Source organism: Bradysia coprophila, assembly GCF_014529535.1.
Source record: "Bradysia coprophila strain Holo2 chromosome IV unlocalized genomic scaffold, BU_Bcop_v1 contig_5, whole genome shotgun sequence".
NCBI classification, from domain to species: domain Eukaryota; kingdom Metazoa; phylum Arthropoda; class Insecta; order Diptera; family Sciaridae; genus Bradysia; species Bradysia coprophila.
The window spans coordinates 694,055-721,606 of record NW_023503374.1 but is presented as its reverse complement, the minus strand read 5'-3'; the positions used below and the strand labels follow the sequence as shown (position 1 = coordinate 721,606).

At 34.1% G+C, this 27,552-nt stretch overlaps 1 protein-coding gene and 2 long non-coding RNA genes across 6 annotated transcripts in view; 1 reads left to right on the top strand and 2 right to left on the bottom strand.

Moving 5' to 3' along the window:
- LOC119071459 (putative uncharacterized protein DDB_G0271606) overlaps positions 1-27,552 on the bottom strand; it is a 212,140-nt gene that overhangs the window by 114,877 nt on the left and 69,711 nt on the right. For all 4 annotated transcript variants that reach the window (XM_037176312.1, XM_037176311.1, XM_037176315.1 and 1 more), the window contains exon 2: positions 17,737-17,837. In XM_037176312.1, the coding sequence (XP_037032207.1) occupies positions 17,737-17,762 (26 nt within the window). In that variant the 5' untranslated portion in view covers positions 17,763-17,837. The remainder of the gene's footprint in view (positions 1-17,736; positions 17,838-27,552) is intronic.
- LOC119071467 lies at positions 213-14,343 on the bottom strand. The gene is made up of 3 exons (XR_005086662.1): positions 14,164-14,343; positions 12,736-12,747; positions 213-222 (listed from the first exon to the last, which is right to left on the bottom strand). It is a non-coding gene; the product is annotated as an uncharacterized LOC119071467 (long non-coding RNA).
- On the top strand, positions 7,145-26,693 carry LOC119071471. Its single transcript, XR_005086666.1, has 3 exons — positions 7,145-7,351; positions 20,221-20,225; positions 26,684-26,693. It is a non-coding gene; the product is annotated as an uncharacterized LOC119071471 (long non-coding RNA).

The following is a 27,552-nucleotide window of genomic DNA, read 5'->3' as shown; positions in this document are numbered from 1 at the left end:
ACAAACATTTTCCAAAGTCTTATCGCTCGGCCGATATTGGTCCTATTGAAATACTAATAGCCTTGCCAGACTCCTGAGATCACTGGTTTACGTGGCACTGATGAGAGAAGCCAACTATCCCATGCAGCTTGGAGACAAGGAAAAACTTTTTTCGAGAATTTTCCATATACAGACAATACAACTTCAAATACTGTACTGTACTCAGTAAGTAACTATTTTTATCTCACTCGTCTTTGCTAATAATATTTCGTTTTTATGTTTTCGTGTTGTTTCAATAAAAACGGTTGTCGCCGTAGGCTTTGCCTTTCTTTATCCGCCAATCTTATGCAATATTCTAGTGTCAATTGCATTTCTACAAGTCTGTGGATAATTTATGAACGGTAATTACATGCCATTGAATATCAATTTGAAATCGAAAGGAACAAGGTAGAAGGTACCGTGAAAAAAAGTTTTACCAAAATCTTTTGAGATATGTCTAAAAATCAGATTTGAACAAATGAATTTAAATCTTTTTCTCATTCGTTCTTATTGGAAAAGTTTTTTTTTGTTATGAAAAAGATATTAAAGTTGTGCTATATGTCGGGTATGCAGACAAAAATGTCTTCAAAAACCACACCAGAAAGGTATTCTTTCATTTTCAATGTGTGTGAACAAACAGGTGTCTGGGTATCTTCTCTACAAAATTCAATTATTTTTCGGTGTCGGTATCATTACAACAATGTTATTACATGTTGTCAAAACCAAAAGTGTCTCGTTCAGAAAGGCCGGATATAAATTTATTTTAATAAATTTTAGGTGAATATGCTTTTAATAGAATTTTATAGAATTTTATGTAATTGACAAGAGATGACTTGATCTTATAATTTTTGAACAATATGTTGCTCGGAAACAAATTTTCTTTTTATCAAAAATCGTGATAAGGACCCTCAAGCATAATATCAAAGAATGAAAAGAATTGACCTCACATTCGATATTGATTTTGAAAAACAGTCGAAAAAACAGTAGAATTTTTGACATTTCACACTTTGTTAAACACCCCATCAGACCCAAGGCTGTAAACTTTAAGGAGGTCACACTGATCGCCATTTTATTAGATATATAAAAAACGTCACCACATCTACACGGCGACGAAAATCGTCAGGTGAATTTTTGTATGAAATCCGCAATTTTATCGTCAACTGTGGTGTGTCACCCGCGTATCTGTATCTGTGTGACCTTCCCAAAGTTTACAGCCCTGATCAGACCACTACCCTATGTCAAAACAGCTATTCTCATAATAAGTTAGTAAATGGGAGTGTTTTGCGCACTAGATGTGAGACACATCGTGTGCGCAAAACTTCCCATTTACTACCGTGTTAGAAACAAGATTTTATCTACTGTAATGTCATAATCACCATTAAAAGCTTATTTAAAAAATCAAACTGAAACATCAACACTCCATGACACCGTCAAATATTCATATTCCCCACAAATAAATCTCAAATCTAGTACACTGTCAAGAGCATGCCAATTTTAATTGAGATTATCGAAGTTCACCGTGAATCGAAGTTAGCCGTGCACAAATGAAACATTATCGAAATTTTCAGTTATAAATTGACGTTCTGGGAATGACGTGTTTAAATCTAGCTCATTTTGATTTTATAAGTGTCACCAAAATTGTGAATATTATGACATTACAGTAGATAAATATCTATCTGAACAATTCTACAATACGAAGAGCGAGCGGTATAACCTCACAAAAATGATCTTAAAAAAGAAATGACGTCTACCTGCACCTGTTATGCTCAAAAAAAAACGAGGCATTGAAAACGTGTTTTGGTCCTATTTTTCATAACGAAATTTTCGAAACTGTCAAATGAAGTTAGAACTCATCTGTCAATGAAAACTAGGACCAAAGCACGTTTTCAATGCCTCGTTTGTTTTGCGCATTACGAAATCTTCATTCGACTAAAAATCAGGGCGCAGATACAAATACACAAATTTGTCACAAAAAGGATCACCATAAAAATTGAATGAACTTCCAATTGAATGTATAAGACTGTCAATATCTTTTGATTCACACCGTAAGTCCGCTGCAAATTCAAAATGGAACGCACAACAACCAAATCGAAGGCAGCATTAAGTACAGTTTCCACTTAAAAAGAGCACTCCGTTTAGCATCCGTTTACATGACAGTTCTAAAATAGAACAAAGGAACTGTCACGTAAACGGAGTAAAAAATTGAAATAAATTCAATTTCCACTCCGTTTGCGTGACAGTTCTTTTGTTCTATTTTACAACTGTCATGTAGACGGAGGCTAAACGGAGTGCTCTTTTTAAGTAGAAACTATAATTTACATAAGAATGCGTGGAAATTTATTTTTAATTCATTGGTTCATCCATCAATTCATCGAAAATTCAAATTCTGTAGCGCAGAGCCGCCGTAAATTGGCTACTAAATCGAGTTTTTTATGCTCAATATGACCAATAAACTTCTTCAGGATTTTTTTTTCTGAAGCCATCTTCTTGCTTTTCAATCCACAATATGTAATGTATATTTCCCGAAGTACTAGATTCCAGTGAATGTACTGTTGTATTTTTTTTTAGAAAATTCAACTATCACTAAATTTTAGAGGTTTCTCAGAACATGTAGAAAGAAAAAAACAACTAAAATAAATGACATCTCTTAAGGGCCATTCAATTCACAAAGTGCGCAAGCTTCCAAGGAGGCAAAGGGTCGTACAAAATCCCTCCATACATTTAAAAAAAAAAAAAAAGCAAAACTGCGTGAGAGGTGAGATGTCTAAAATTCTTTTTGAATGGTCCCGTACATAAAAAGAGATTGTGATCCAATAACATTTATAAAACACAATCGCAATCAAATTATGTATAGCACCTCTATTCGTGAATAAATTCTAAACTAAAATATTAAATAAAAATCCGATAGAAATTTGTCAATCTGCTAGCGCGTCAGATAAACTCATTAAATTCGCATATACACATCAGTGTTTTCGTTGCTGATGTATTTATATTTGTATATTTGTTATTGTTATTAACTCTTCAACCGAAACAGTTTAGCGGTCCTGGGCCAACTTTCACTTTTTCAGTATTTTCTGTTTGAAATTCATAATAGACCGTGGCTAGCCATACATTTTCATGATCTTATTCGGTACCTATACAACTGAACTGTGTGACACTCTACCTTCAAACATAAAACAAAAATTTCTTGGACAATAGGCTTATTATGCATGTTGAACATTTTGATTTAGTTTACTGCATACGCGTGGATATATCAACATTAAATGCAGTTTTTCAGGGTATTATATCGAACATTAATTCTGTCAAAGTGTGCGATATGCGTGACGTCTTTATTATTAATACAGAGTTTATATGTACAGCAGTGCGATCAAAGTAGTGCATAAATGGATTTTCATATATACTTTTGCGCACTAGTGCGCAAAAGTGACGTTTGGAAAAAAGAAGATCCCACGCCTGTACATAAGATCTTGTTGCTAACTTGTGCCTAAACTGGAATTTTGCGCATACGATGTGTCTATTGCGCAAAATTTCCATTTAGGCACATGTTAGCAAAATAGCTATTATAAGTCCTACATTATTGTGTCGATAACTCGATCGTTTGATTTACATGTTTGCTCTCACGCAAATAATTGTATTACACAGCCATTTGTTACACTCATGTTTATGTATAATATACGTTCGAAATGCCGGCCATATGCACTGGTATCATAATGTGCTATTATTGTAATAGAGTCGTGTGTGCATAATAACATTTAAAATAACACCAGACCAGTCACTAGACCACGAACAATGTATATATGTGACTGTAAGCCTTTATGACATCACACGTCAAACAATTAAATTATAGTCAGCAAAATTAATATATTTCTTAATTTGCTATGCTGTGCCAACATAACTTTTTTTTATTTGATTGAGTTTGTATGCGAGATGGTTAAAGCGCGACGTTTAGACTTAACGAACCGCAAATCCGCCATATTTTTTTTATTATTTCATGTGTATACCTTATTACAGACTTTCCTGCAACATTGGTAAATTTGCTGTGATTTTTTTTATGTGAGCACGTTTCATGTTGAATGGTAATACAAAATAAGTTGTTGTAGGTATCGGTTTATATTTTTATGTCGAATTGAAAAAGAGATATCTCAGAAGAATGAATATTTTTAATGACACCAATTTATGATCGATTTCTGAATTCAATAGAACTTGCTTATTAATAAATGTACACAATTATGTGAAATTGCTGCATTCTTGTTATAGTTACTTAATCCAATTGACTATCACGGAATTTTTATTACACGAAGAGTTGATTAGATAAAGCGTGAAAGCCGCCCAAATAGAACCGCCACCCTACAAACCCTACAAGCTACTTTTTTATATATTGTTTATAAAGTAATTTCGCCGGCTTAGGCACTCGGATTTTATTAGTGACCTTGACTATTTTAAAATTTAAATATTGCTACAGTCGGTGGTTTTACGTCTTTAAAAGGTTTTACTATCACCACGTGAATGCGTGTACATTTTTCACCCGTATAAGCAAGCATTAGCACATTTGTTTGTATGAGTGGATCAGCTGAGACGTAATACGGAACTTTTTTGAAAGTCGCCGACAGTACATACAAAAAATGGACAAATCGTTTTAAGGAGGATTGACTTCGGGACGAGCTCAAATTTGCAATTTAACATTTTCTTTTATTCGCTTCGACGGAAGTGTTTGAGAAGTTTCGCTCAACTGTTATAGACAATTCGTCTAGAACATGTTTTCCATTAAAAAAAAAACAAAAAAAATCCATCTGAAGTACCTGTTTGTAATTTGTTGCTTTACACTGAAAATTAAATTAGCTAACATGTTTATTAGATCAAACAAATTTAATTTCGCCCTCTTTAAAATGTGAGAGCACGTCTCTTGTATACGAGAAAAAGAAATAACTTGGGATACGAAATAGGGAATGTGTACGACGACACTCGGAATAGTCGTTCTTTGATGAAATTTTCATGATGGAAAAACAAAAAAAAAGACCCGTACGACAGGTATACGCAATAATTAGTCGTCCATAATAGTTATTTGTGTATCTGTTTTGCCTAAAATCAATCGTCCAAAACAGATACTCAAAAAAAAATTCATGTAAGTGGTCGAAAACCAGAGAAAATCTCAAAATTCCCTCATTTTCGGCACCGACACATGAAAAAGTAGGGATGGGAGACGTTCAAAATTATCGATAATATCAATCGAAAGAAATTGTCGATAATCGATTAATCATATCGTTATCGATAATTTAATAATTATCGATAATCATCAAAATATCGAAATTCGATAATTATCAAGATATCGATATTTTAATATTTATCTGAAAATTCATGATAATATACCGATATATCGGAATATATCGATAAATATCGAATTTTCGGACCGAAATATCGATATATCGAATTATCGATATCTTGATAATTATCAAAATATCAATAATTATCGATTATCGATATTTTTTTTGATAATTTTCGATAAAAAAAGTCATGATAATCATTATCGCCCATGCCCATGAAAAAGTATCCTCTGAAAGGATTATGGGTGGATTTTCAAAAGATTTTTTTTTTTTCAATTTTCAATAATTTTCTCCTTTTTTGTTTGATTTTCGTTATTCGTGTTTAAAGGGTTTTCTATGATTTTTGTGGATTTCTTGAGGATTTTCCATGAATTTTTGCCTCTCGATTTTTCGTTGTTATATTAATAATGAAACTATTGTAGCTTATTCGTATTGACTGAATCAAACTGGAGCAACCATTTTAAGTTTCTTGAATCGGGATTTCGAATTCGACGTGTCAAAAACGTGGTTGTAAACGAATATAGCCTTGAAATTCGTAAGGGTTTAAAAACACGTACATACACAGAATAAGCCATTTTACACAAGTAGAGAAGAGTGAATTAAATTGTCATATTCAAAGTGTCGAAGGTAATGCCATTCACGCGCGGCCTAGCACATAAGTTCGAAGCCAATGACATCTTCATTTAAAATGACTGACTATGATTTGCTTGTGTTTCACAAAATATTTTTGCTATCCCACACCAGATGACCCGAACTTCTATTCCATTTTTTGTTTTTGTGGAGATGGCGTTTGTATCGAACTTTCGTGCCACCGCACATATGATTCAGTTATATATGACATAACCTTCACACTATATTCACGCCGCGCCGTAAGTGTGCCTAAAATTTGAATTTCAAGTGAACTAGTCGATGAAAAAGTGAACCGAAAAATACATTTCAACGCTTCCTTGTATGAAAATGGCGCTGCGTTAGAAAGATTTTGAATTTCGACCGCACTTACGGCGTGAATTACCTGGCGCAAAACATCTCCGCAATACACATGACAATAAAAGTGAACACAGTACACTCCATACTGTTGAGATTTCAAGTGCGGTGTTTAATTTGGGCCGAGGAACCAATACTATGAACAGAAATTCTTGCATTCTGTGGGATATATTTTATGAGTTAAACACATTTTAATAAAATGCATTTTTAAGAGATTCTGGTGACTTATTGATAAATCGTACGAATGAATTTTAAACAAATCTTTTAACTTGAATCGGCGTCAAATGTTAATGAGTTGGATTTGGTGACGAAAAAACACCGAGAATAACAACACAAGTACAACGGAAAAGAAGTAATCGCAAAACTCATTTCACTTTGAACAGAAGATATTGTACTTCCTTTGATGTTTTTGTACGGAAAGTTGTTTGATGAAAAAAGCTTTATACATTGCTAAGGTATATAATGCCCAGAACCACCCACCTCAATCCACAATACGTGTGATTTGCTTGTCTCTCTACTCTCTTTCATATATTAACATCTAGCTAACAAAGTCATCTAGCTACTTTAGTATGGTGAAACAGTGCTACACACTGCTACTGTCTGTTTAACGTATGGTATATACCTATTCGGCTTTTCTGTGAAATTAATTATCCAACACAAGTAAATACTTTTGTAAATAAAAAAATTTAAATTATATCGTCAAGGTAATGTAATACTAGCACATTATTTGAACAGAGAAAAATGGGATTGAATTGGAGTTATTTTGTGTCAGTTTTCGAAATTAAAATAAGGACACTCAAAGGATTGTTTTTAAATTTCTATACAGACAGAGACAGTGAAATTTAAGCATGAATTTCTTTCAGCTGTTTTTCAGCTGATCCACACATACCATCAAAATTGTTTATACTTGTTTATTAGGTTGAAGCTGCTTCACGCACGCGCGTGGTAGTGGTAAAACCGTATAAAGACTTATACAAAGTTTTGATTGTTTGTCTGGATCAGCTGAAAAACAGCTGAAACAAATTCATGTTATTTCACAGCGTCAAACTGTAAGAATAAGAATAGAAAAAATCTTCTTTGTAACAAAATCTTTGATTGGACTAAATTCTTTCTTGGACAGATGATAACAATGAAGTTACGTTACTCTAAACAATCATTGACTGTACCAACTTTACGTGTAACATAAAACCGTTCAGAATGTTCTGAACAGCATTAACCATTCCAATTCATTAAAAAAAATTGGTGTTGAATTAGTTAAAAAAAAACTTCATTCGAAGAAAGGGAATATATAATTTTCTCTGCGTAGCAAGTGTACATACTAAGTGCGAACTGTAATTCGTGATTCTCTATAAAAGCATGCTCGTTCACTAATCTCACAGATTTGAAAACGAGTAAAAATGTATTTATACCACACGAATTCAGTAAATTTTCATTCGTAAGATTATTCAGTTTCTTTTTAGCAAACATTCTAAATTGAAATATCTTTTTTTTGCTGAATTCTTATAAGTTCGTTGGGTTTAACTGCAGACTCAATCAAACAATGTATGTTTCAATTTACACTTTTAATTGTTCAGGTGAACAAATATGGGCAAAGAATACTGTGAATAATTGTTTCGTAAACAAAACCTGATTACAATTACTACAGAGAGAAGAGAGAGGTGGTTAGAAAATGATGGAATGCACAACTGAAAATTCCAGTGAATTATTATACGTAGTGACTATTCGCCCGTACGGGCGAATAGCATTCTTATAATACTAACACTATTCGTCCGTACGGGCGAATAGTATTCTTATAATACTAAGACTATTCGCCCGTACGGGCGAGTAATATTCCTATAATACTGACATTATTCGCCCGTACGGACGAATAGTACTCTTATAATACTACGACTATTCGCCCGTACGAATTCTGTTTAAATTGCACCAGTGTGAGTTTCTGGGCCTTAGAATCATAATTCGACGTATTTCGTCACTGCACCTACGATCGAAAAGTGATTGCTAAGAAAAGCTGAAATTGTTGTAATGTTTTTGTTTTGTTTTTCGTCTCATTATGATCCTTACGGCACAGAAAACGTAGTTCGTTACTTGTGACGAAAGCAGAATTTTTTCAGGACACGTCTTAAGCTTGTCCTAACGAGGCGAAGACGAAAAATACTATTTGCATACCAGAGTCTTCCCATGTCACTTTCCATGAATCTTTGGTGTCGAAGATGTGTTCGTGTACTTGCGTTGCTGTGGCGAAAGACGGTTTCCGGAATTACAGCCGAGAGGTATGTTGGGAATCGACAGGACTTTTTGGTATTCTCTAGAAAAGCGTGTTGCCTTCTTACTTCTGGTGGTGCTTTATCACAGAGAGCGTAGAGCCATGGCAGAGGTTTGGATCCGACCATACCATCAGTTACGATTCAATGGCTTCGTTGAGTTGTGTGTCTACTTTTTGTGTGTGTGCGCTGTTTATCCACGAGGAGCAGCAGTATTCATCGTATTCATTGTTTGTTGGCACGATGCGGATACATCCCAAGTGGTGCCGGTTAATTTGTTCAGCAAGTTTTTTCTTGTGCTGATTTTCTTCTTGTTTCAAAGTTAGCGAACGGTCGAGTGTGACTCCCAAATAGTCTGGATTGAATTCATGTTTTAGACACGAGACGTTGAACCAGATTCTTAGCTCTAAGGAGTCTGCGCGGTTGTTCAGGTGAAAGGCCGATGCGACGGTTTTCGATGCGTTTGGAATTAATCTCCACTTCCGGCAGTATTAAACGTAATTTACCATGTCTTCGTTCAATGTTTTGTTCAATTCTTGGAATTTTTGTGGTGGAACGCATATGCTTTGTCATCGGCGTACAAAAACTTGCGAAATTTGCGTGTGCAGTTTCGATGTAATTGGTGAGTGAAAGGACCTGGTCATCGCATCTATGTCCGGTACGGAAACCACCTTGGTCATCTAGCAGGATTTTTTCAATTTCCATTAATTTTAGCGTTTCTGGTTTTTTTTTCGTTCCTGTTGAAGAAGCCTGCAAGCTATGTTCTGCATCTAGGTCCAGAATTTTTCAGAAATTCTGGGTGGATCGAATCGGATCCACTAGCTCGTCCGTTTTTCATGATATTTAGAGCCTCGTCGTGGAGAAACATCTGGAGATTTCGCTACTCTTTAGTGTCTTTTTTTCGGAAATCACGATATTTTTGGTTATCCGGCTCAGGAAATCTCTGTCGTGCGGAGCTTTTAACGTTTGTACCAATTTTTGTGCGATTCTATTCGGTTTCATTTTCGTTTTTTTTCGAATCAAAGCTCATGCTATTCCGCTCGATCTGCATGTCCATGCTTTCAACTGTTTGAGTCAACTTTTTCTTCCTCGTTTCATCCAATTATTTTAGAAGCTCCTTAGCTGCTCCGGGACTTTAATTTTCCTTAACCTCATTGTGCATTAGTACAGACGGTTGCTCTCTTCGCACCAGCACCAGCACGGAATGTATTCCTTCCTATTAAAATTTCTCTTAAGCTATGTGTGCCTGTTACTTCTCTTTGATCGAAAAATATAGTAAAATCCAACTCATTCATTTGAATTCCTTCCTATATCTTCTGGGCACGTACTTTTTGGCTGTGGTGACGATCATGTTTGTAAACGGTGGCGATACATATATCATTTCGCTTAATTCAACTTTATTTGAGTATAATGTTTTATACCGGCCGGCCAAACATCATCACTGTGGCAGGTGGCTGTACGTGCGATTAGCATCCTTATAATACTGACACTATTTGCCCGTACGATCGATTAGCATTCTTATAATACTGAGACTATTCGTCCGTACGGTCGATTAGTATGCCTATAATACTAAAACTATTCGCACGTACGGACGAATAGTCTACTTATACTACTGACGCTATTCGCCCGTACGGGCGACTAGCATCTACCATTATTATAATGGTTGTTAGATGGGAAATAGATAGGAATATATAGAAATGGGGTAAGCCCAAAGCTCGCGCGATTTTGTCAAATTTGTCATTTTGTATGAAGATTGTAAAAATAATTTTACGAAGTGTCTGTCAAACGATGTACGCCATAGGGACAGAATTTACGAAATCGCGTGAGCTTTGGGCTTACCCCTAACATCAAATATGACACTGACTGAAATATTCCAATCGTTTATAGTTAATGTAGAATCGGATCTAATAACAAAAATTTGTCTATTGCGATGTTGACTAGAAAAAGAAAAACTTGCTAATTACCATTGCTCATACAACTCGCATTCTAAGTACAGATTGCACATAAATATCGAAAATATTCATTTTGTTAACGATAACCGTAATATTTTGCGATGAGTAAAATATAATGGGCGGAATATAACACAAATTAAAATTAAATATGAAGAAGCAGAAACCGCTTGAAGGAAATTGAAAAAGGAATACGAAAATATAAAAAGAAACTCTTGAAACAAAAACGCGAGCTTCACGTTCGAGTGTGATTACTTGTTTGAGACGCATAAAACGTACAATAGGGAAACAGCAAGGCCTTTTGTTGTTAATTTATTATTAGCATATAGACCTACTGAACGTACTGAACGGTATACTATACTATACAATGCAGCAGATACGATATTATTGTACGTTGCATTTTCCACCCATTTACATGCCCACCTTTTATTGTAGAGACAAGTTACATGCAGTATGTATACGCTTTTTGTGTTTCATATAAATTCACTTGTTTGTCTTTGTGTTTGATTCATTATACGTGTACGTATACTAGCATTTTTATATCAGGCAAGAGTAAATATCTGAATTTAAATTCTGTTTTGGAAAATGAGTTGTTGCAAATTGTGGTTGCGTGGACTTGAAATAATAAACTAGTGACCTAGTGATCATATCGTGAAATATGTTTCAAGGTGTCTAACAAACAACTACACAGGTCTGTGTTTAATAAGATTGTGCATTTGTTTCTATAAGTTTATGAAATCACTCTACAATAAGGACAGTTGCGTTCGTCGTGGTCAATGACATAAATTGAATTGTATCGCAATTTTTTTAAGTTATTAAAAGCTTTCAATTCAAATTCACGCCGTAAGTGTGCCTAAAATTTGAATTTTAAGTGAACGATTCGATGAAAAAGTGAACCTAAAAATACATTTCACCGCTTCACTGTATGAAAATGACGCTACGTTAAAAAGACCTCCGCACTTTCCATTTTGAATTTCGACCGCACTTACGGCGTGAACAAAGACGCGAAGTTCATTTTAGTGATTCCCCATCACAAAACGCAATGTTTGACTTATGCGATTGGACAACGCATTGTACTACATTTCAACTGAAGGAAGAACACGCGTTAGACATGCACATTTCCATATTTAATTCGTCGATCAATATCACACGTCAGTTGCAATTTGTTCTGATCGCGAATTGATCGTATTTTGTTATTTACATCTCTTTAAACATATTTCAATAAACCGACACATTCAATGCATTCAATTAACCGAACGAATTTGGTTTAGGTTAGTCAGGCCCGTAGCCAGGATGAATGGCCAGGGGGGGCAGTGCCCCAACGTAATATTTCGAAAAGTTATTGTGTTTTTAAAAGTAGTCTAATTTCGCCGAAGGCGAAAATTTTCTCATTTCCACTTGCATGGAATTTATTTTCTTGACCCGAAGTTTCCATTTTTGAAAAGTTGTAGATATGGAGATTATCGCTTTTTGTTGGTGAATCGCACAAAGTAAAAATTATCTATTTAAATACAGTCATTTAGAAAGCAGTGCTACGACGCTGGTGGAAATAATGTTTTCTCCCCGGGATCGTGTGTTTCTTTTGCGTATTCTTTATTAAAATCGTGTTTTAACACAAAACTCTTACGCTTTCTAAAATCTTATTTTTACTAAGAGTTAAAGAAGCATCTGCTTTGCAAGAGTAAGATATTTTCAAATTCAATTCAATTCAATTTATTAATTATATTAGAACAAAAAGATCACGCCTTATATAAATATTTTTCTACGACAGACTAGAATCGAATGGATTTACTTTTCTTTTCTCTCTATCTCAAGTAACGGAAACACAAATAGTTTCAAATGGTTACTTTCAATAGATGGAAGTTTTTACGTTTTTTGAGATTTTGTACTAAAACACTGCATCAAAATAAAATTACGACGCAGGCGAAAGTTTGGCCTCACTCAGTTAACATTCATAATGCTTGAAGGACACCCCAAAGTTAAGAGTTTCATGACGTTCGCTGTCCTGTGCTCTTTGTTCCGAAAGTGTTCATTCTCGGATAGTGACACCGAGGTTGCCATATCTTCAGAAGATTTCAATTGAAACTGAAACCGAGGTTTACAAAGGTACACAAAATTGCATTCCCAACGGGAACTTTTAGGAACTTCGCGATCATCAACATTTAGAAATACTGAAAAAGGGTTTGATTCGCGTACATTAACTTTTCCCAAAATCTCTTTCCGGTAGAGATGATCCCGTGATCCCGCACTCTTCCCACCAGTGTACCCCGATGCGCATCAGGCGAAATTTTGAAGTCGAAAAATTCTCATGCTTCAAAATGGGGTGTCGTGTTTGACATTGAATCTCATTCCAGCAACATTCAATAAAAAATTTCCACTTGTCAGCAATTTCAAAGCTGTGTAATTTCGGTTCCGTTCATAGACTTACTTTGGATTCTTTAAAGAAGTTATATACAAAAACAAAACCGACAAGATAACATGGGAATAGCAGTACTAATTGTTAGTAATTGAATTTCTTACTCTTGCAAGCAAAATGATAAGAGTTGGTTATGTGCGAGCGAAGCGAGCAAAGATTTTTTTTTCAACAAAATTTGAAAGTCAGAGGTTTTTCACGTTCTTATTTTGCTTAGTCAGTGTAAAATTTTTATTTTCTTTAAAAATCCCAGGGGGGCAAGAGAATCGTCAGGGGGGCGATCCCCCCCCTGCCCCCCCTATCTACGGGCCTGAGGTTAGTGGAGGAATTTTGAGAACCAGCATACTACCATCTCAATGATTCCAAAATTCCAGAAGGAAAACCAGAAAAACTTGACAAATCTTTCAAATTCCTCGAGTTCTAGAACTGAGAGCATGGTATATCATGAAAAAGTGGTGGAATTTTAGGAACTCAATAATCCCAAAACTCCAGAAAGGAACCCAATAAAACCTCAGAAATCATCCAGAATACTTACTTTCTAGAGCTGGGAACATGGTGACCATGTGCAGTTACATAATTTTGGGAACTAACCTACTACCACCTCAATAGTTCAACAAATCCTGAAGAGAATCGAAAAAAAAACTCAGAAACCCTTCAAAATCCTTAGGTTCTAGAGGTGGGAGCATGTTACCGTGTAACTATTAAACTGAGCTACACCTCGAGTTACTGAAATTTACATAAAACACAACTTTAAGCCGATAGTCATGATTATACGCCCAATTATTTTTTCTAAACGAATAATAATTTCGTTGTATTTTTACATGTAGAATATTGGAAAAACATGTTGTGACTACACTGTTACTGACATATCTCCAGAACCAATTTAAAAAAATAAAAAATGAAAACGTAGCTCTTTAAATTCTCTGTAAACCTCTTGAAGAAAGTATTTGCGAATTTACAGTCTTTCTATCGGTTTCAGGGATTTTCCTTTGAGAAAAAAATATTTTTCATACCTAGGACCCGAAAAGTGCGACTTCGTCCCATTTTTTTTCCGTCCAATATGAAATAGTACATTTCGTACCTAGGACTAAAAGTCTTTTAGCCGAAGGTGAGGTCTGGAATCGAATACGCTAAAAAGATTTTTAGTCCGTGGTACGAATAGTACTTTTCATACCTAGGACCCGAAAAGTGCGACTTCGTTCGGGTCCTAGCAATACCCTCCCTAGCAACCAAACTACAATTATTAAGGTAGTAGATACGTTTATGAATCACTGCTACTTTGTTCGCTCGTGTTGTTGTTGTTGTGTTTAAGCCATATTCAAAATCAGCGTTTCTCAAACTTATTTTCCCCCCTAAGTCGATTTTTTGAGAGAGTTTGGATGCTAGAGAGAGTATTGGTCCTAGGTATGAAAAATACCCCAACGATGTATGTTATTTTAGGCTCTGGGTGTGTCATCCTCTTTGAAACTGTCAGCCTGTGCTGAGGTGTAAACGCAATTTTTTTACAGTATGTGATTGAATTTATTGGTTGTTTGTGAATTATTGTAATTTTGGCTTTTATTCTTCTGCAGAAAAGACACATTCAAAAGTTGACTGTTGTTTGAAATAAACAGTCAAGAGTTTCTTTGTTTTTTCATCGCTTACAAGAAGATTACTAATTTATATGCATACATGCTAGCAATCAGTACTTCTCGTCGTGTGACACGTGTGTTTGCCATGTAATCGGCTAGCATATTAAACTACTACTAACTATTACTGATGACGAATTGGGGAAAGACGTAAAAACCATTTCTTTAGTTTGTTTGTAAGAAATCGTTTTGCTTTTCTCAATTTATTTATTTTTAACGTGGAGGACGTTATGTGTGATTCATTTTGACGTACGTCGCCATGGTACAATTAAAAAAGAAGTTTTTGTAATACAAATATCGCATGTATGATTTCTTTAATGATATACTCTATACACACTTGTAAAGCTATGCAGAGTCCATTAGAAGGTAAACTCGATGTTACAATGGCAAGCAGCCAACATATCATAAAATAATAGTTGTCGAGTATCGTTATTTTTCACGATGAGTTAGCACGTATGTATATGCTATGTGTTTGAGTTTGTATAAATATTGTTTCAATAGCAATTTCACTACTTAATTGGAAGTCTACACTTGTATTCGAATTTTAACTCTAAATTTATATAGCGCGCTTTGGAATATGAAATTAATAATCATCCTAACATGCACGATCTGAAAAGGAACAAAGACGAGACCTTCGAGCTAAGCGTCCATAAATCATGCTCATTTCTTGGAAGTGCACTGTTGAATAAAGTGCACAAAAAATGTCGTTTTCGTTCCATTTTTTTCATCGTAACATTTTGTATAAAACTCCGTCAAAATGATACCAATATAGTTAAAGCACAAAAAACAGTAATAAAAAAAAACAGAGAACTGGCTGCATGCGACTGAGACATTAAAAACAGTAAAACAACACAATAAAAACGAACGAATTTTCTACCTATAACAATTATGATTACGATGATGTGAAATTTGGTTTCTTTGTTTCGTTCAAATTGAAACAATCTTTTTCTTGGTATTCTTGTTTTCGAAATTATTTATATTTTCATCATTTTACATTTTTGTGTAATGGGCTTTTTTGACTCTTTAACGAAAAATTTTTGATTTCAGACCATAGAGTCTATTATGTCTATCATTGAAAATCAACGAAAATGAAAATAATTTCCGCCGAAATAAAGCATTTAAGTTTAGCTTACGGCTTATTTCAAAGTTTCCACATTTGGCGTTTTCAATGTTTAGACCCGTACAAAGTACTCGTGAGTTATACCCCTTGGTGTGAACCAGGTACAGGACGCAAAGCAGTTTTGCTTGTAGGGTGGCCAAATTTATTAAATAGGTATGGACCGTACCAATCAGGAAAAATCAGTTTATGAAATTAGGTTCACCGGAGCGTGAGCTAGGTCTCTTGGAGTGATCTCTTATCCAGCTACTCGGCCATACAGTGAACGTGGAGTATTTTGTCAATGTTTCGAGTAAGCTTTAACCGAATTTCATGATTTTTTTTTGTTTGAAAGGTTCTAACGAATGTAAAGCGTCAGTATGATTGCCGGTTTTTTAACAAAATGGCTGCCGGCGGCCATATTGGATTTTAGAAAAAGTGATATAAAGTGGGAAAAATTGTACTGATAAAGTTTCTGTTAACATAGAAGTAATTGGTTATGTGTGTGGGGTGTTTTAGGCATTCCATATATGGACATATATATATAACTATATACAGCTATGTACAGGCATGTACAGCTATATTATAGCATATTCATCTGTGAAATGCTTATTTAGAGAAATATAAAGGTAAATATAGCGGTATATAAGTGTTTGAATAGAAATTTATGAAAGAATTCGTACGGGGCTGTCGATATTGCCTCTGGCAATTCATTTGTATATGATAACAAGGCAAATAGGTTTTGAGCAGAGAATGAAGTGAGAGAGATGATGAGTTTCACATTACAAGCTTCTAATAGGTGTTTTGTACGCCGACCCTTAGCTATGTTTTAGTTGTACGTTCTAATAAAAATGCTAATTGTGCAACTTTGGTATAGACCTTAGAGACCTGAAGTAACGACCTCAGTCCAACGACGTCAATTTACAGAGGTCACTATAACCCAGTCTCGCTACCAACTGTTTATAATTTTTTTCTGAAACCTTGTTCCACCAATTTCCAGCAAAAGTGTGACAGGAACAATAAACAGGTACGTAAATAACCATTTATGCTGTGACGAACACCATGTTGAAAGCAAAACTTCGCAGTTTAACTGTTTTTAACATTTCGTTCTATCATAACTGTCCCGCTAATGATTTCGAATATTGAGCAATTCCAATAGAAAATTAAGCAAATTGTAAATAACTCTTATTCGTTAAATAAAAATAGAACGCAGTAATCCGGAACCTATAAATACCACCATCAAAATACAAAATAACGACAAAAATTAATCTCAATCACGCTCTATTGAAATGCGACACGGGTATATAGAATAGACGCTTAAAAATATTACACCTTAATGGGCCTACGCAACCCCAAAATAATAGACGTGCCGTGATTCGCTCATAGAATCTTTTTATTTGTACACGGACGGATATTGTACACATGTTAAGGAACGTGAGAATTGAGGATGTTTTATATATATTAATTTTCACAGAATGTATAGTTGTGTGAGAGTTTCCGAATGTTGCGTGTTGCTGAATGATTGGTCGGTTCTACATTAACAAAATTAAACAGATCTTGTAGACTTGTACAATTGTGTGTCGTTATACAAACCAAACGAATTCATCAAAATTAATTAATAACGAAAAAACTACCGGGATAAACGTAATAAAAGGAAAAGTGTACACAAAAAACTCGTCCTTTTCCATGGTCGCTTTGATTAATAAACATGCCTGTTATTATATTCTGTTTTGTTACTGTTGGTGCCTCTCTTTCGGTACACTATAACAGTTGAAAACTAAACCTAACAGAAATTTTAACCATGTACATACACCGTACACGTGTATCAGAACATCGATCATTTCGATCCTAGTTTCCGTGACGAAATACGTCGAATTTTGCAAAGCCTAAAGTTCTGAAAGTTATCCTAATTTCGTGGTTATTTGAAATGCAAACCAAAATAGAAGTCTTCAAAAGCATTCAAAAGCTTTCAAAAGCGTACGATCGGTGCAGAAGGTACTGTTTGAACAACTCCTATTTACATTTATTTGCATCAAAGGATGTAGTATCTGATATTCTAAACTTACCCTGCATTTTCGGCCGCAATTGACATGTGGGGCTCATCTGTGAGCTGTTGAGGCACAGAAGGAGCAGAAGATTGCTCCGTGGTTGCTGATACACCAGCCACCTAAAAAACGTAATTAAGAAAATGGTTCAACATTTGCTTTACAAACAATAAACTATAAATTATAAATAGATTTTATTGATAGCTACTATTGGGGGGTATTGCCTTATTTGTGTTGGATTGACCAATAACATTCACCGAAGGGTGAAACCTCTTGAGAGAATCAAACAATGTTTCCAACAACATTAGTGTCTATTGTAATAACAAATATTTTCTTGATCTGAACACATCAGATTCTGATTATCAGAAAACATTGGTGAAAAGAATAGCATCCAGTGTATTTATGACACACAATTACGATGTTAGAGAAAAAAAATGTTAACACCGATGTAAATTAAAAGTTTGTTTAGCATTCGTTTTTTTTGGATCTTGGAATAAAATGTTAAAGCTATGAGAACAAATCATTAAAAACCAATTGTTAAATAATTCATGATGTTTCAATTTCGGAAAAAAATCTAATTCATTTAACATGAAGCAAACGCTAACCAAATAACGCTTTCAAAATGTACATATTAACGTATATACCCAGAAAATATAACTTTTCTACATATTGTACACACTGAGTTCATATACCTTCATAGCAAACGGGGGGCCTAATGTGATTATGTGTTATTCATATCATGAATTCGTGATAATGTGTAAATCTCTGAGCTTAAATTTGTAATAAATTTATATAAAAAGGGTATTACATCAAATATACAAATTATTTAATATGTGAAAAAGGATTTCAGTGGTGTTAGTCATAAAGATGAAACGAATTGCGAAATATTTTAATTTAATAAGTGATTTATTTCGAATATTTAAATGTCTTATAAAAATATCTACAATTCCGTGAGCTGAACATATTTGACAAGATGTTTGAATGGTATAATGGTATATGCTAACATAGTACTAAAATAGAAATTTCGTAAAGGGTTGATATATTTTTACCATTACTGAGTAGTTACGTTACGACTTCAATTGCTGGGAACTGTTTTTTATTAGACCAAGCACTTGATGATATGAAAAAGTTGTAACAAATAATATGCACCCAGAAAAAGGAAATTCAGACAATACTCCGGGTATGTGTAAAATTTCTCGGAGAGTTGTAATATACTTCACTTTCGTATATGATACATGGACACTGTTTTCTATACGTGAGACATATTGAAAACGTAGTTACGTATTTCGGTTGTCACATTTCAATATGTATGTGTTACGTATTGTGGTGATGTACGTGGAATGTGAACAACTCACGAGTGGGACGGAAGTTAAACCCTCATCACGTATGTTAAACGTATACAGTGGATGTTTGTCCTAAACAATGGATTTGCATCATATTGATATTTCGTAACACGAAGAAGATAAACGACAAAAAAATTATTTTTGTGAATTAGAATAATTCTCGACAAAATTCTTTCAATTTTTATAAGGCAGATGCTATTTGTACCCGAGTGCAAATAGTCAATATGAACACTATTTGCACCCGGGTGCAAATAGTCAATATGAACACTATTTGCACCCGGGTGCAAATAGTCAATATGAACACTATTTGCACTCGGGTGCAAGTAGTCAATATGGATTCTATTTGCACCCGGGTACAAATAGTAAATATGGACACTATTTGCACGCGGCGGGTGCAAATAGTCAATATGAACACTATTTGCACTCGGGTGCAAATAGTCAATATGAACGCTATTGGCACCCAGGTGCAAATAGTAAATGTATGAGCTATTTGCAGTCGAATGATATGTTAACATTATGAAATATGATTTCGCGCCGCTCGAAATCATATTTCATAATGTTAACATATCATTCGACTGCAAATAGCTCATACATTGACTATTCCTTCGTTTCAACTAACAAAAAAACATGTTTTTCAAACAAAAATTTCATTTCGTTAGATTTGTGAAGAAAATAATTCAGTGAATTCCGTTGAATTGTGACAAAACAAAAATAATCAATATTTTCTCTTTCGACGCGTTCCGACGTTTTGTGGAAATTGCATTTCCTCAAGGTCTCAGGTCTCAGAAGGGCGCCTAAATGTAGCGCATTTCGACAAAGGCTACTCCTACCAAACTCCTTCCTTACAGTTTGTAGAAGGATGAATTCAGTTGGAACAAACCAAACTCCTTCCTTTCAAAGTTTGTAGAAGGATGAATTCAGTAGGAACGAACCAATTTCCTTCCTCACAAAGTTTGTAGAAGGATGAATTTAGTAGGAACAAACCAAACTCCAAACATAGTTTCTAGAAGCATGAATTCAGTAGGAAGAAATGAAAGTTCTTACACAAATTGTAGAAGAATGAATTCAGTAGGAACAAACGACAGTCCTTCCTTACACAAATTGTGGAAGGATGAAGTTAGTAGGATCGAACCAAACTCCTTTTTCATAAAGTTTGTAGAAGGATGAGTTCAGTAGGAACACACCAAACTCCAAACATAGTTTCTAGAAGCATGAATTCAGTAGGAAGAAATGAAAGTTCTTACACAAATTGTAGAAGAATGAATTCAGTAGGAACAAACGAAAGTCCTTCCTTACACAAATTGTGGAAGGATGAAGTTAGTAGGATCGAACCAAACTCCTTTTTCATAAAGTTTGTAGAAGGATGAGTTCAGTAGGAACACACCAAACTCCAAACATAGTTTCTAGAAGCATGAATTCAGTAGGAAGAAACGAAAGTCCTTACACAAATTGTAGAAGGATGAATTCAGTTGGAACAAACCAAACTCCTTCCAGTTTGTAGAAGGATGAATTCAGTAGGCTGCCAAAATCCTACCTTACACAAATTGTAGAAAGATGAATTCAGCAAGAACAAGCCAAAATCCTTCCTTACAGGGTGTAGAAGGATGAATTCACTTGGAACGAACCAAACTCCTTCCTTACAAAGTTTGTAGAAGGATGAACTCAGTAGCAACAAACGAAATATAATTCGTACAGCTTACTAACAATGATTTTTTTATTATGTCCGATAGCTTTAAAAATTTTGGTGCAAATAGCGTTAATATTGACTATTTGCACCCGGGTGCAAATAGCGTTAATATTGACTATTTGCACCCGGGTGCAAATAGTGTTCATATTGACTATTTGCACCCGGGTGCAAATAGCATTCATATTTACTATTTGCACTCGGGTGCAAATAGTCACTTCGTTTTTATAAAGTATCTAGTTTCATTTCGTAATCATCTCAGAAAGTTGTTTAAGTTGAAATTATTTATAATTGATCCAAGTCCACAACTATCTTGCCATCAAGTTGTAACTAATTCCTCATTCTTTATGAACCTGAAAATGAAGTTATAAAGCCATAATTAAGAATCGATTTGCTATGTTACCGGTGCTCATAGAACGTTTTAGAAGATTTTCAGTGAAACTAAACCTTAGACGAATTTAGACTGGTATTTCGTACGATAAAATGTGTCCTCAACATCAATTTGTACAAAATGCATATTTCGTACCATTTTACGTAGAATGTTAGACCAATACATGAGGGCGTTGACATTTTCGATAGTTGCCAATTTAGCAATGGATTTTACTTGCTACATGCGTCGAAAACCGTACTTTTCATGTTTCAAGCACTTCTTTCGACGCCCTTAGCATGTAAAATCCATTACATAACTCGAGATAAAAAGTGAAAAGTCTCGTTTTCGCGTGTTTATTGACCTCGGCTTCGCCTCGGATCAACCAAATTCACACGAAAACTCTACTTTTCATCTTTTTATCCCTAGTCATGTAAAATACTATTCAATTACCGCGAATGTAAAGTTTTGTTTTTAATATTCGGGACAAATAATCATTAATTTATAGTATAGGAAAAATATGGTGCAGACGCGTATTTTTAGAGAGTGCATTAGCAGTGTTTATATTTTTTAATTATGTCAAAAGTATGTGTCTTCCAAAATATTATTTTGACCGTAACCGATTGTGTATCCAATGGATACTATCCATTATGTTATAGGAATAAGTCAACTCTTTTTGAGTAACACTTCCGGTCTCTGAATGATTCCATCGTCACCGTCAAGGTAATAGTTCCAATATTTCATATTTTTTTTAAATTCAAAAATGTTGTGTGGAAAACAAATTCAAATTCTTCGCGCTAATTCCCTCCCCCCATTTTTGCCCACCAATTCTCACACTATCAAACATTATGTTGGGGACACATTTTTTCCGTAATTTTGTTCGTAATTTCCAGTTTATATTAAGTTCGTCTAAGAGTCTAGCGCCTAATTGGTAAACATAATTAAGAATGCTTTCTTAATGAGAGATTAAGACCGTTCAAAAAGTTGAATTCCAATAATGTTTTTGTGGCCATAATTTGATCGAAATTAAGCATTACAATGACAAACACTATTGAGAAGTTCAGACAGTTCAGACGGGATCTGACCCACCCAACAGATTGGATCTATTAATAAACATTAAAAACGAACATTAAATTAATAATGTGTAATCCAGTAAAAGTTATTGAAGAGCTTTGAATTATTTATTTGAACATACGCTACGGGTACACTAATCTTGCGCTACAAGTGTATTAATTTCGCTGTTAGGATATTTTATTTTTGTTCAGTGCTTGCAGGACATTTAAATTTGTTGCTTATTTTATAACGGAACATTAAGCAATAAGCTATGAGTACAGAATTCTTTTACATGAAATTGTTCAGACAATGAGTTAAGACCAACAATTTTTAGTTGCAGGGAATTAACAATTTTTGTTTGAACGAACCGAAACGTTCAATTTGAATAAGTAGAACGCATTACGTAAATACTCCTCTAGTCAAATATTAAATATATGTTCCTGAGCATGTGGAATAATAAACGAAATAAAGAGAACTGTTCCATAAATTCGATTACATCTTATTTAAAGCCATTTAATAAAAAAATATATTTACGTTTCCGGCATGATGAATCACTTTATGACACTATATGCCAACAACATTGCAATTTATACAACTAAATTAACTTTCATTTGGACAAACCACCATAAACAAATTAAAATAATACAAAAAATCAATTCCAATAATTCTTCATAACGATCCACAGAATAGTTTATTTCATAAGCAAAGCCGCAACTCAAATTTCATCGACTTTATTAACAAAATATTGATGATCGATTCACATGTGATATTGTCAAAACAAATCATATCAGGCAAATCCTGTACATACACAGAATCGATTCAACAAAATACATTCGACATCTTATAAACGAACAGTGTTTGTTTCATTATACATTCTTGTCATGCATCGAGAACATGAATTGTTTATATAAATACACAACATTTTACGAACATTGTTTTCGTATATTTATTTATATTATGGATGATAGAGTATAGAGTATAGAAATATAAACGTCGTGTATCGTATATGTTTAAGTTATTTCGAAAATTTTACATATTACAAATACTTAAATAAGATGTTGAAGGTATTGGAAACGTTGTTCTACAATATAAAATTTGTTTGCAAGAATCTGAGGGGAGATTAATATTGTGAAAAATTGTGTTTTTCTCTAAATTATAGCTTTCGTCTGGACATAAGGGGTCATTCATCAATTTCGTCTTCACTTTTTGTTTTAAATTAGTAGACCATCTCCCCCCTCATGCACACTTTTCCTGTAGCTTATGAAGTTTCAATCAATTTTAAGCTTTTTATTACAAAAAAATATTTAAGTGCCCCTCTCAATTGTAATGTATTTATCAAATTTTTCGGTTAGTGTATTGTCTAACACATGTTCCTTATATATAGCAAGATGATTGATCCGAATACTGCGGTACGGATACAATATACAACGTTTAGAAGTTTTCGATATTTAATTTTTTATGCATCAATGAAGAGCGATTAATTATCACCGGCTGTCGTACTTATTCGAATTATTAAAAAAGCACATACTGTTGAATCATTAGAAACTAAGACTTAGTTTGAGGTTGAGTGTGTTATATAAATGGATTCATCACTATATTGAAGAGTGTCTGCTATTGCTGTTTACTCTGCATACTAATTTCGGCCATACGTTTTATGTATACGTCTAAACCGAGTTGTGAAATTTACTTCTGTAAAGCTATTCACGCGAAGAACGAAGTAGATATTTACAATGCAAATTTTGCATCACTTGGGAAGAAACCACGAAATTGCAGTATGTGTGTGAATTCGTATACCAAGAGAATTATTTTGAGACTTCGTCTCGACGAAACATGCATACGTATACAAAATTATTCTCAAGGTATACGAATGCACACGCATACTGCGATTGAATGGTATCCCTCATGTGATGTAAATTTTACACGCATAATGATACGAAAGACATAAGACAAAAACATCAAACAGAGATTTAACTGCGTACAAGTCGCTTGCACGCAAATCATTGTTTTCACTCGGACTGATTGCAAGTACTATTTTGCTCTCCTAAAAAACGATGCTTTCGAATAGCTTTCGGCGCGTGATTTCGAGTGTTTTCGTATCATATATGGTGTGAAAAATTGAACTGCATTCACGAATCGTACTCAACAAAAAACGAAAATGTCAATCTCGTAATCAACAAATGTTTTTCTGATAGATAAATGAATGGAGAAGGACTTCAATCTTTACAGTAGAGTGACAAAACAAAACTGTACTACAAATTATTTGTGGAGACAAACTGTACAAACTTGCATCAGACCCCATGACATTTAGTGTCCGCCAACGTTTTTATATTATTAAAGTTAAGCATATTACTAGTTCATTTTTTAATATTACGAAGAAACTACGTGCAGTGAGTTCAGGGTTCTGTTATTGTTAAATCTAACTCACAATTACTTGGGTTGTTTCAAGCCAATGTCAAACGTTTCAGTGTAGTAAATGGCCTACCAAAACCATTTAAGAGTCATTTGGACATTGGCGATGCTCTAATCGATTGAGCTACCGTGTAGACTTTCCATTTAGACAATCAATAGATTACTAAAAAAAGTCTAAAAAAAAATGTCATTGCATAGAGAATGGTTGAAAAGTGTAGACGGTTGTAGAGGTGGCAATTCAACAAATAATACTATAGATTCGACCTAGCCGAGGTGTTACTATTCGGACTGCTAGCGTTGCACTAAGTGGAAGAGGAATGGAAAATTGAGATTATTAAATTTATTACGATGAAAACCTTATCATCATCATAATGACAAAAGATTTATAAAAAAATCAAATCATCTTAAAAATGTCAGTGTTTCTAATTGAATAGTTGAAATCGTTGTTGAATGAAATCCTTTTCATTGGAATTCAGCTTTTAAGTATTTTGTAACTCTTTTATACATCTGTTAATTTATGAAAGTGTATTTAAATTTAATAACTAAAATTGGAAACAACCTCAAACAGCTCTGGATGTCATTAATTTAATGGCATTGGATTTTAGCATCATGATTTCCATACAAAATGCTGCAGTTATATTAACTATTTAAATCAATAAACGTAAATCTCTATGGGTTATACATTCTAAATCAAAGAATTATTTAGAGATAATGTTCTCATTCGCTCGAAAGCAAGATATGCATGTGTTTGTGCTGATTGTGCAAATTCTGCATAATTTTATTTGAGACATAGGAACGTAAAGTATATGTATGCATGATGACGATGATCAAGTTGTGTGATCACTTTTCGTTGAAATGTAGCTTCATATTAACCTCACATGTTGTCTTCCTTTTGATATTATTAATTTTAATATTATTACTGAATTGAAAAGTATGTCGGAGGAGCGCCGACTTTTATTTATAAATAGTGGTGCTCATGAGACACTTTTCATTAATTTATTTGTAAAAGTACTAGTTCTCAGTATAAATCAACCTTCGAGTAGTGGTGCCCAAGTCTTACTTGTAGGCGCCCCTCACTTAGAAGTCAGCACCACTGATGTGTCGGTAGATTACGATTGGAATTTGGATAACATAATTAATTTTTGTATTTTAGTGTTAGTGTTTCACAAGAAATTTGAGAGATGTTTCAAATGCACATGTTTTATGCTTGCGGTTGAGCTTGGGATTGTCGCTTTTATTTACTTACTCATAAAACGTGAATTTATAAATGTTGTTATTCATTTAAATAATCAAATTATAACCATTCATAACAATGTTCAATAAAAACAATAGCAAAAAAAAAGAATTATTTCTTGACGAAAAATCGCGTGATACCACGTTACATGATATAATTTCGGTTTTCGTGTTTATTCCATTAGTAGTAAATAAACGTTTACTTGTATACAAAATATTGTATGTGGTTTTTAACCTAACCTGAAACAAAAGCTTAAAAACTACATAATGTCGACATTTTAACTATGTAACAGAGAGAAAAATTAAGAATACGTTTCTATTTTGATATGAGTGATAAATTTGAGAATTTTATTCCCAAATTTAAATCTCAATAGCCGGAAACGAATTTAATAAATTTGTAATAAAATAATCGAAACTTAAGAGGTGTTCTTTATCTCAGTGCTGACTTGATCATTCTTCTTCTATCTCATTTCATTTTATTGTTTCTTTAATGCTTCGCAGATCGTGCTTACTTTCTTTTATAATTATTTTTGCTTTTTTTCCAATCGACTTTGTGATTTTTGTTCGGTTTGACATGTCTCGCAACTGCTGATTTATTGTATTCGCGTCATTTTACGTTTTCTTTCATGATCATTCACACTTCCAACGTATTCATCTAAATAAATGGAGTTACGTGGCATGGTTCTTGTATATTTCAGCAGGTTCTTTCTTTTCTTTGTCCTTTATGTTATTCAAAATTTGTGTACTTTTACGCCTGGAGTGAATGTTACCTTCCATTTGAGTTTATTTCGTAGATATCCCTGAGCTTTATTGGAAACAAGGGTACCCAGAATTCTTCTTTTTCTTCTTCGGTTTGATTTGGAATTTTCTCAATTTAAGATTTCCACTGTATGTAAGCCTCAATTTCAAAAATTTGTGTACATCAACTATATGACAAAGTTCGTTTTTCAAATATTTCGGGTAACAAATTTCGTGCTTCTGTACACTAGGTCATGTGTACTCTACTCTACTACGGCTCCATGTGGATCACTCTCGCTTGCCGCAACAACCAGTGACGTAATGTTCTATCAATTCTTGAAAATAATTACGGATATTTTCTAATATACGCACGCGAGTGCTCTTTATGAATTATTTGTGATAACCTTTCAACTATCTGTGAAGTCAATGTGAGTAAAACGACATCAAGAAATTATATACGAACGTTGGTCTTCGATCTAGAAGTATGCATATTTCGCTACTTCTATAGGTAGTCATCCACAAAACTCTAAACGTCAACTAAATCATTGCAAACAATCATTGCATCATTAAAGGCGAAAGTTAGTGAACGTAGGAGATCGGTAAAAGCTTTATGTATCATTCATTGTCTCAAAAGAAAAAACAACTCAACAAGCGAAATTGTTATTGTTGTTGTTTATGCTGATGTAATTGTGGATCTGTAAACAGATTCTTTTGTGTTTGTAGTGATAGCTTTACCGAGTGCATACAATATTAAATAAAAGACAACAATGAATCGCAAATGAATGTAGATCTAAAATTGCAACACACTGTCTCTGGGTAATCTACATCATCTTCCACAGGTGTATTTTTTGGATGGGGCAACTGAGGCAACTATTGTAGATTACCTGGAGACAAAGTTACCGTGACAGGTGAGATTTGTTATTCTTTTTTGTCAGTGAACACTAGGCAATAATCATTATTTGTCATCTGATAACACTGATATGTGACACTTGACATTGAAATTCGAAAAT